This window comes from Semicossyphus pulcher, unplaced genomic scaffold (assembly GCF_022749685.1).
Source record: "Semicossyphus pulcher isolate SPU_LCO1_2020_fin unplaced genomic scaffold, fSemPul1.0.p SCAF_16, whole genome shotgun sequence".
NCBI lineage: Eukaryota > Metazoa > Chordata > Actinopteri > Labriformes > Labridae > Semicossyphus > Semicossyphus pulcher.
In genome coordinates, this window is record NW_027211670.1 from 2077199 (window position 1) to 2087800 (window position 10602).

The 10602-nt window shown below is 40.5% G+C and overlaps 1 protein-coding gene across 1 annotated transcript in view; it reads right to left on the reverse strand.

Annotated features, from left to right (window-relative positions):
* The window catches only part of dnah9 (dynein, axonemal, heavy chain 9), a 189618-nt gene extending 181073 nt beyond the window's left edge, over window positions 1–8545 (reverse strand). Inside the window, exons 1-9 of the mRNA XM_069663994.1 lie at window positions 8198–8545; window positions 5909–6105; window positions 5662–5820; window positions 4326–4456; window positions 4007–4218; window positions 3118–3351; window positions 2525–2692; window positions 1975–2091; window positions 1739–1889 (exon numbers count right to left, since the gene is read on the reverse strand). Coding sequence (XP_069520095.1) covers window positions 1739–1889; window positions 1975–2091; window positions 2525–2692; window positions 3118–3351; window positions 4007–4218; window positions 4326–4456; window positions 5662–5820; window positions 5909–6105; window positions 8198–8545 — 1717 coding nt within the window. The remainder of the gene's footprint in view (window positions 1–1738; window positions 1890–1974; window positions 2092–2524; window positions 2693–3117; window positions 3352–4006; window positions 4219–4325; window positions 4457–5661; window positions 5821–5908; window positions 6106–8197) is intronic.
* Window positions 8546–10602: the final 2057 nt, after the last annotated feature.

Genomic DNA, 10602 nt, shown 5'->3' on the forward strand with positions numbered 1-10602 from the left:
AAAAATAAAAACAGGTTTTTATTAATAAATAGCAGATAGAAATCCCTTTTCCCTCTGGGATACCCCAAGAACAGACTGTGTCTTATATTTCAATGCGACTTATATTCCGGATTTTACGGTACTTGTCAAAATATGGCAAACAGTATGGCAACAATACGGCCAAAACTGAGGCTTCAAACTAATGGATAACATTTGGCTACGTCCGCTTCCCTTGCACAGTGTATGATACTAGTATCTAGTCACAAAGTTTGTGTGTATTGGTCAGACAGAAACATTGTTTCAGCAAAAGTAAAGATATGGAATGTGACATGATGCTAAAGTGTTACTAAGCAATTGAAAACTGTTTAACAGACATGTAGCTTCGCATTCTAATGTTAGCATGTAAAAAGTGACTTATAGAGAGCAGTGAAGACCATTTCATCGTTTCTATTTTGGCACTTATCTCAGCATCATGGAAAGAGAGCAGAGCTACATTATCATTATTAATTTGTTGCAAAATTACACAGAATAAAGAAAAGCATTGATTTACTTGAAATTTTCAGGGAGGGAAGAGAGTGGCAATGGTGTAATACTTGATGCAAAGTGATGCAACCTTTTTATCACACCAACACACTGAGGTGCTTTAGGGAGAATAGAGGGTGATTTCAGATACTCTTCTGTAGTCAAAGACGTCACTGAATATATAAAATATTTAAACCATGTAGACACAAAATAAAAACATGGTGTGGCAGCCTGCTCATACATTTTTCTTTTAAGACACTGAGGGGGGAATTCAAGAAGAATGAATTGCGGGCCGCTGATAGCACCATAAATTGTGCATCATTTGCCCCCACTATCTGCTCCGTCTCAAGGTCTGATTCACAAAGAAAATTGTACTGATGATATTCAAGCGCAAACATGCCCATAAAGTAATAGACCCGTGCAGTTTGCTTTTGTTTTCCATCTGATTGTGGAAAGAAGCTGTCTGCACCTCCACTCTCTGCTGCATGTTGAGTGCACACTGACGGACCTCAACTGCATGCACAGATGATGAGCAGGGAGAGGAGGAGGCAGCTCTTTGAACAGTTTATTGTAAAGTCCAGAGTCATCAGGTGTTTACTAGTTTCACTGTCTGTAACGCAGCTTCATTTTTTTAAACGAGCACGCAACAGCAGCTCGTCCAGATAATAATCCCCGTCATGCGTAATGGCTCCAGACCGTCTGTGCTCGTGTGCCGGGGTTGAGCCTTGTACAGCCCCGGACTGATTGGTCTCCCAATTAATAATATTGTACTGTATTTTACAAACAAGTATATTTTTTTTAAAGGTGGATTTGTCATCATGATCTCATCTCATAGTGTGACAGCCCTTATAATACTGTGCTGCAGTTTCCATCAGCGCTCTGTAGACAGTTATATTTTCTCTCTAACTGCGGGCTGCTGTTAGCGCTGCTGTTTGTGAATTAGGTGCTTTTTGCCACGAGGCTCATTTACATGGAAAGGAGCCAAATTTGCTCCGAATGTCTGCATAATGACTCATTTAAATATGCACAAACGGTACCGGAGCACAGAGACACTATTTGCTCCGCAGCGCACTTTGGGGTGCATTTAACCCTCTGCGTGTGCTTTGAGAATGAGGCGGAGTCATTTTGCGTCACTTGCACAGGTTTAGCAGGCGCAAAAGCCGTGCAGTCCTTTAGTGAATTCCCCCCTTACTTGGACAGGTTTTGTTTATATTGTGTGTGTTGTTGTGACTCTCACCCAGCTCCTCTGCAGACATGATATGTTTGTTGTAAAGCAGTTTACAGAAGTCCAGCTCTTTGTCAAACATGAAGACCAGCACGGGGTATCTGTCCTGAGCATCTGCGGCCACTAGGGGGCGCTCCAGCAGGTTTCCAAACATATCCAGTATCTGCACACACCAGATAAGAGACAGATCTTTTAATAAATATGTTTAAATCCATGTGTGAACGTCTGAGGGAGAGATGTTCTCAGACCTTGAAGGAGTGCTCCAGTCCGGGGGCGTCCTCAAAGGCCTGACAGAAGACGGCTCCCAGACGTCGGTCAGTGTCCTCTACCTTCAGCCTCAACTCCCTCACATCTTCTTCATACTCCTGCAGAACAGCACAGAGAAGAGCGAGCTAACGCAGGGCCAGCACAGCATATTCCTCTTCACATCTCACTGACTCAAAACCATCCAGCGGGGAACACTGACCCGCTCTTACAGCCACAGTAAATTGCTTTTCTTGCTATGACTCAGAAACATCTTGCTTAAGCAACTAGATGGCATTGAAAAAAAGCCTATTTGGGCAGAAAACAATTTGCTCGAGTGGCCAGGCTGTGCATCGTTTGCCAGACTGAGAGAGAAAAAGAGCATGTGCTGGGACAGATTCAGAGGTAAAAATAACACAGCAGCTTGTCGCCTTTATCGCCTGCTGCATGAAAACGTCGTGAAAACAAACTGACCTTTACAGTTGCTTTACAAAAAAACAGGTGATTTTTCCTGAACAGACCCTTCATGCACTCTGTGGTCCTGATACTGAGTACCTGGTTGCTGAGGTCCAGGCAGTCATACGGCTTCTCTGTGAAGGATTTGTAAGTTTCCATGAACTCTTGGTGGAGCAGCTGGACCTGCTGGCTGAGGCTGAGGCCTCGGACACCTCCGATCTCTAATTTCTCGAGCTTTAGCAGGTCCACGGCTGTCAGCAGGATGTCCTGCAGGGAAACAGAAAAAGGAGAGCAATCAAAAACCTTAGTTTATATTATTTATTGTCATTGTTAGTGTTCTTATTACGTAAATATAATCAGTTTCAAACACAAATCTATGCACACTGTACATAATAGCTCATGGATGTACAGGAACCTGTTACATAACTTAAATTTTCTTATTTGAGCATTCTCTGTTCTTCTTAACATTCTCTTTATAAACATATTTGTTGTACTTTCTAATACATATGTCTACCTGTAGGCATTTGCATAGTAGTTCAAGTAGTTTATGTAAAATAAAGTACCTTCTGTGCGTACAAATTTCTATTTTATAAAGCCTTTTCTCCTATTCTTTAATTTTTGCTTCTCAATCCACAGACCAAAGATACAGTCAAACGATCCTGCACACTATCTGCACCCTCCTGCATATTCACCTGAATGGTCCTGACTCTGTCAATAAAGCGGTCGAGTCCAGAGAAGACGAGCAGCGGGGAAAAGTTCCAGGGCCTCACACGGCTCCCATTCCTCTGGTACTGGTTCAGGTTTGCACGACGGTCCTCATAAGTGCTCCTGAAGAACTGCAGGACCTCCAGGCTGGTCTGCACCTTCAGGAGACTCTCTGACACCTCTCCTTTCAGAAGCTCCTCTGGAACCAGGTACACCCGGGCCTGGTGTTTGAGTGCAGGAAAAGATTAGCTTGGTTTGTTCTATGGTTGCATTTAAGTATTGAGCTAATAATACTTAAATTGTCTTGTGCCTGATGTGTGTTCTCATCGGCTCACATCGGCTCTCATTTTGTCGTCTGGTCGTTTTTGCTATAAGCTAACAAAACAGTGATGTGAAAAGTTTTTTGTTCTTCTAATCTTTGTGTGAACCTGCAGATTAAAGCTCCAGGAGAGCTCAGCCTGACTGTAACTTCACACAGAGATGATTTAGTGTTTGTTTGTCGTCACCCATTTATGAAGAGACTCTTAGATCTTTGCTCTTTGTTACTTTACTGCTAAATCAGAATATCTAGCAAAAGTGTTTTAAAAAATCTTAATAAAAGTAAAACTTGTGTTAAAACCTTCAAAGTCGAGTAGAGTAGAGAAAGAGTTCCTCCCACAGAAAGTAAAACTTATTCAACAGAAAACCAAACAAAGTACAATATGGTTCCACCCACCCACTCTATACTGACAGGTGATCTCTGACAAGTGCAGCTCAGACACACTGCAGTAATGACTACTTAGCACCAGAGATTGTAACAACAAAAGACAACTCTTAAGAAAAACAGCCTGTTGGGATCAGAGTGCCACTTGACACAGAGGAGAGACTGTTCCTGACCTGCTGTATGAGGAGGTTACAGGTCTCCTGCAGCAGAACGATGAGGCGTGCTGGGCTGTTGTAGTATCTGGAGTTGGCCCACACCAGGCACACTGTGTGCATCAAAGGGCCAATCTGACCTCTGACCTCTGGAAACTCAGCATTCTCCATGTCCTCGAACAAGCGCTGCAGGGGCCTCAAGTAGGTGCAGATGTCCTTCGCCTCCTCCAAGGCTGTGAGTGAAGATGTGTTCAAAGTCAGCTCAAGCACACACAAAAGAGTACATCCGTGAAAGTCTTCCACTTCTCTATATTGTCAGGTGTAAAGATGGTGTCATTACCTGCGAGTACATCCTGCTTCATGTTTGTGAAAGCAGGGGAATAGCTGCTCTCCACAGCCTCCAGCAGCATCGCCATCTTGTTCACCTTAGAGGACTTCAACTGGGAGTGGATGCATCCAAGATCAGCATATCTTCAAGGAGAAAACAAGGTTTCTGTCACAGTCGGTAAGAAATCTGCGTTAGGTTGTGTCTGATCTCCTTTCTACATTTCTACGTTAAAAACTGTTTTGAAAGCTGCCAGCTCAGGCGCGCATCTCAAGACAGGTAGAGGGAAACCTCAAAACCCTCCGCACATGAAAAAAACTGAAATAGTAACAGGATTTCTCTGCAAAGAAGAGAAGACCAAGTTTTCAAGGGGAATCCATGTAGTTTAAAACTGGGCCATATGTTGTTTTTACATTTTATGGGGTCGAAGTGATGAATTTAAGCACAATAAGGTTTGGAATTTTTCCAGTAGATTGTTCTCTTCAAACACACCAGACTCCATTCAAAAAGTAATTTTACGTTGCAGAACACAGGAGTTACTGGTCTACCGCTGACTCGATCGGTTAATAAGTGTTTGTTATTGTGTTGTATTCGAATTAACCATCACAACACCAAAAACCTTAAGAGTAATTTTTTCAGTGCGTCACCTGATTCCTGTCACATGTGATTCCTGTGCATTCACTAGGTATATTTGCATTTGCATCACGTGAAAAAAAAAAAAAAATCTTTTTCTTTTTGTCTCAACACACCTTAAGTCTCTGTAGCTGGATAAACCCTCATTAAACGAGGACAGGGTTATCAGTGTTTAGAAAATACGAAATGTAATTTACATTAATCAAATGTTGATAACACGGACAGCATATCTGGGGTTATGTGTATGATTGTATGATGATTGTAATTTGATATGTTTTTTCAGTGACATGTAATTTAAAATCTTCACAGTTTTCACAGTTATTTAACATCATATTGAACAGGTCACATATCACTACTTTATGCTATAATAAGCAGGTCGGACTTCACATCCACATTTTTGAAAAGTAGAAAACGGATAGATAACAATTACTTTTTTTCACTTTTGTGCAGAGTCAAAATAAATAAGAGTAGAAAATAATTCTGCAGCATAAGAAATAACAAGACAGAAATAAAAAAGAGCACTGAGCTCTAAATTGCATTTTTCACTTGACAGCACAGGTGTTCTGAAAGTGGAATAATTAGTAGCTCCTGCAGAAACTTTTAAAACAATTCAACTCTGAGGTCCTGTGGGGACGAGCGAGTCTCACACAATCACGACACTAGAACAAGTGCTTCTCAGAGGATGGATATGCAGTGTGTGTAATATCAGAGGTTGGACCTGTTGTTCCAGAAGAGCAGCTCTGTGTGCGGTGTGGGGTTTTTGCCTTCCAGCAGAGCCTCAGAGGAGTCTTTCTTCAGGACGGCTCGGATCTGATGGCTCCACTCAATCACTGCTGACTCCAAGGAGTGGATGATGCTCTTGTCAACCATTTCCCCCCTGTGGAGTTTCACAAGTACTGTTTAATGTAGACGTGAGACAAATGATGCATGGACATGTCCCTTTTATGTCTCCTGTGTTTGTTTACCCTTTGTCCGTCTCCAGCGCGGCTTGTTCCACTCTCTCTGAGCCTGCAGGGAGAGGCAGCAGAGTCTTTCCTTGGACTTGGCCTGACACCACAAACACATTGGTTTTGAGGGAGTGGATGTGGCGTCTGACATCCTGAGATACCACCTGTGGCCATTCAGCATGGTTTCTACTGTTGGACAGCAGCGGGGCTACAACCTGGAGAAGTGATAGGACATGAGTGTCTCCATAATGTTTTGTCTGTAAATGTGCAAAGAAACAGAAACAGTCTGGCTGTATTACAAACCAGGCAAAGTGAGCAACCACATCAGGGCCTTAGACCCTGAGGAGGACCCGAGTAAAATGTTAATTACTTTGTGACAATGTAATTATTTGCAAATTTGTTATATTAGACCTATTTTATGAACCACTTACTGCTGCTTAAGGCAGTCGATTATCCTTTAACAGGGTCCTCATTTGTTTCTAGACTTAAAACAATTATTATTTTGGTAAGTATTCTGCTTATGTAACCTTAGTTAACTTTAAATCTTACTTCTTGGTTTACTGTTTGTACTCAAGTCCATCCAACTTATTTAATTGACCTGAACAATGTATTCAGTTTTAATTAAATGTCCATCATTCAAAAAGTAGCATAAGAATTACTTTAATTTTAAGATGTTTACATTTTTATCAAGGAGAGAGGCCTCTTTCAAACTGTTGTATTACTTTATGTGTTACATTTAGTTTTATTATTAGAAATGTATTCAGATAGAGTTCAGGATTGGTCACAGCTTGTCAGGATTATGCTAGCTATTATGCTAGCTAGTAAGTTAGCTGCAACTGCGAATAAATGTAGTGGAGCAAAAAAAAAGTTCAATATTTACCAGGTTATCAGTCTACTTACATATTATCTGTCATATATCTTAACCTTTGGTTTTTAGCTGAATCATTGTACACAGAGCAACAGTAACATAAGCATGAAATGCTGTTTAAATTAGTCTCAAAATTAGGCTTTAGTGTTTATCATTCTAAAGGTTTTACAGCCAGCTAAGGGTTATCCTCTTCAAAACAAATGGACCAAGTAATAAAATCATTAAAAAAAATAAAAATAAAAAAAGCAGCGTTGAGTTTTGAGTCCGTGTCTCTCAAACGCTTTTAGGCGGAAAAGTTACGTCGAGCGGAGATGCTGCTAGCTTATTTTTAAATGCCTAACTTGTTTTTAGGAGATAACTCCTTCAGTGTACATTGTTCACAGCTTTGTTTACCAGGTGCCGAATTATCCACAAAGGTCTCCTCCTCTCTAAAACAAACAGACATCTTCATTAAAACCAATAAAACACCGAATACAGCGGTTTTACATTAATAACCTGAGTTTCCAACGCTCTTCTTAAATGGACACAGGACGCCACGAGGGGCTGCGTGCGGAGCTGCCGCCAATTTTAGCACAGCTTGTTTCTTTAATAAATACTGATCAAGAACTGCGTTGAAAAGATATAAATGCAATCATTGGTGACGTAGATTGTTATCCTAAGAAGTAGTAGGCTTTGAAAAGTTGTAATATTCGGTCGACATCCACCGTTTGAGGTACAAAAATAAATGAATAATAGCTTGGCGTGTTGCTGAACTTAAAAAAAAAGGCAAATTCTGGGATATAGCGCTAATATTTCTTTCTAAATTGTTGTGAAGTAGAAAAAATGAGAACAACGTTACTTCCCACCACGACTACAGACTGTTTGCAAATTAGAAACTATCCATACAATAAACAAATAGTAAGAGGCGAGGTGTCAACAGGTGCAGCGGCTACGGATGTGGATTACAATTTAATGCTGCATTTATGTGTCATAATTATCTCAAACTTTGCCATTTGTTTCCGTTTATTCCAACATTACGTAATAATCGGGGTGACCTACACATTGTGACTTAGACTAGTTCTGTACAATAAAAAATATATAACACATTTTCTTAGTGGTGTCCATGCCGTCCCCACATTGCAACGTAAAACTCATAAACAAACCGAGGTCGAACGGACCTCCCAACTCGGGAAATTCGATAATCCGAAGAGCACGTGAATGCAGCATAACTTCCATATTTTTCGTAGGAATTTAGAGGACAACGAAAGGCATATTCTAACTGTATTTGTGTTGTGTAGTTTGTGTCTTTCGACCACAGTGGCCTCTTGAGTGTGTGGAAACCATGTCCCGTAATCAAAATTAATCACACCTCCAGTTCTGCAGCTTAACTGTGTCTCAGAGAGGAGTTATAGGCACCTAACCATGTAACAATAATTAACACATTCTGCTCCGCTGCTTACCTCCTCAACTAGAGCAGAAAACTGATCCAGCGGAGCATAAGACATGTCCCCATAGACCAGCTTCTCCCTCATGGTCTCTGGACTGAGCGCTGTTTTACTCTGTTTCACAAAGTACACCGCCTTGTGTTTGGACCCTATGAAGCCGGCGGAGGGCTGCAGCAGTCCGGCCGCGGTCACTGACACCACCAGCGTCCTCTGCTCGGGTCTGTCCAGGAAGTCCTGCAGCACCTGCCGGCTGTCCTCGCTGGACAAACACTTCTGCCATTTGTCCTGTTTCAGTTTCAGAGTCCTGAGCACGTAGTCCGCGATAAAGTCTAGTCTCCTGTCCTCGGCAGGTGTGTCCTCCATGTCCGCAGGGTGCTGTGCTGTCCCGGGTCAGACTGTCCCGGTGTGGGTCTGAACTGATTGTGTCTCTGCCTCCATAGCAACGCAGTGTTTGCATCAATCAGGCCGTTGCTGAGGGGACATGAGCGACCCGGAGCTGACCCGGGATCAGGACATCCCTCTGTCCCTCCATTGTTCCCCCCGTTAGTCTTTGTTTGAGTTTCAGGGAGAAGTTGTTGTTGTTGTGACTACATTAATACAATACACCATTTCCCCCTGTTCCTAATTATTGAACAACCTTTACTGTGCAACATTATGTAAAATGCGTCTGCTATAAAACAGTAGCCCAATGCATCAACCTGCAAACCTCATGATAAACCTTTTTTTTTTATGTGTTGTTATTTTAATTTCAAAGAACATGTGCACATAAACAGGAGCCTATGTCCAAAGAAAACTGTCCATACTCGTACAAAAAGAAAATATAACACATATAAAATATATTAGTTTTAACAGTTTTTTCCCCCTTAAAGCCTCTGTATGTATTTATCAGGAATTTCAATTCTTTGCTCGTTTTTTTCTTCTTATATAAAGTGTAACATCCACCCAAAATATTCTCGTATATATAATTAAACAAAAAAGTAATGGTTTCTTCTTCTATTTCAAAAACTACTGCAAGAAAACCAATCTTGAATCTTTCTAGCGTCTTTTTGCTGGATATTTTTATTCCAAAATTATAAAAAGAAACCTCTTTAATTTTGTTACTCACACAAATAAAAACTTTTCTGCAAATTAATGTATCCTTATAGAGAAGTGGAAGAGAATTTTAATGGGACAAAGTTTAAACTTGCATGTAATACCAATGTGTGTTTTCTACGGAGCCCCTAAAGTCCCAAAAGGTCAACATTTTTGTGCAAACTTCTTATTATCCTGTGCACACAAGATAATGACTTGTTCCCACAAGATAATAAAAAAAATGTTTCAACTTTTGGGACTTCAGGGGCTCCGTAGTATTAAAATATTTCATTTTGAAACGTTAAATGATCAATTCCAAGGGTAGCCTACAGTTTAACTTTACCTGTTTTCACATGCAGCTGCTTAAGAGGGGACGTTTGACTCTAAAATCCTCATTATTAAGATACCGACATCATCAGAACAATGGGCATAAATACAGCTTATATTAATGTATTCATTGACTAACATTTTATCCATTTCTAAGCACTTACAAGGATTATATTTTTTCTGTGGATCATGGTTTTGGTTTATTAAGAAAGTTGTGATTGCCATAGTTGGCCACAAGATGGCACTACTGCCCTGAAAACAACAATGTCAGGGGCCTGTTTTATGAAGAGTTTAAGTTCCACTAAGATAAACTAGAGCTTTATTAATCCCAAAGGAATTTTGTTTCCAGATTGCTCCAAAATTCCAGCACAAAAAAGAGGAATATAAAATTAAGCTGAGTAGAAAGTAGTGATAATTACATTGATCGTCGCTTATATTTCATGAAATGATGTCCATAAAGATGCATGATATTAAAGATAATTGTAATGATAATTATCAAAAGTTATATCCACAAGATAATGACAGCTAAAGTAACATTGCACATGGTACTAACTGAATATGCAGTAGTAGTGCACTGGGTAATGCACTCTTTAAATATAAATATATCTGGATTACTTACTCTTTTGGCCTCAGTACATGTTTCAGATGATGGTGGGTACCTGGTTTTACTCATTACTCATAGCCCTCCAGAAGATTAGTTTTGTAACACTTTTTTTTAACAGCTTTCATCTTTGGTCTGAAACTTTTTAGCTCCCTCAAGGTCAACAGTTCAGGGTTCAGACGCAGTTAAGTCTTGTGTCAGGGCAGGCCCTGATCATACACACTCAACTTAGAGAATACAAGTTTAGAGGCATTCTTGGAAGTACAAACCTGTGTACTTTCTTCCTCATTGAGGAATGATTAAACAAACTATAAAGTCTGCGCTCAGCCCTGTTAAGCTGTTTAGGAGAATTTGGCTGCAGACAAACACATCATGTCGTCTGCTAAGTATTCAGATGTGGGATGAGAGACAGGATTATCAC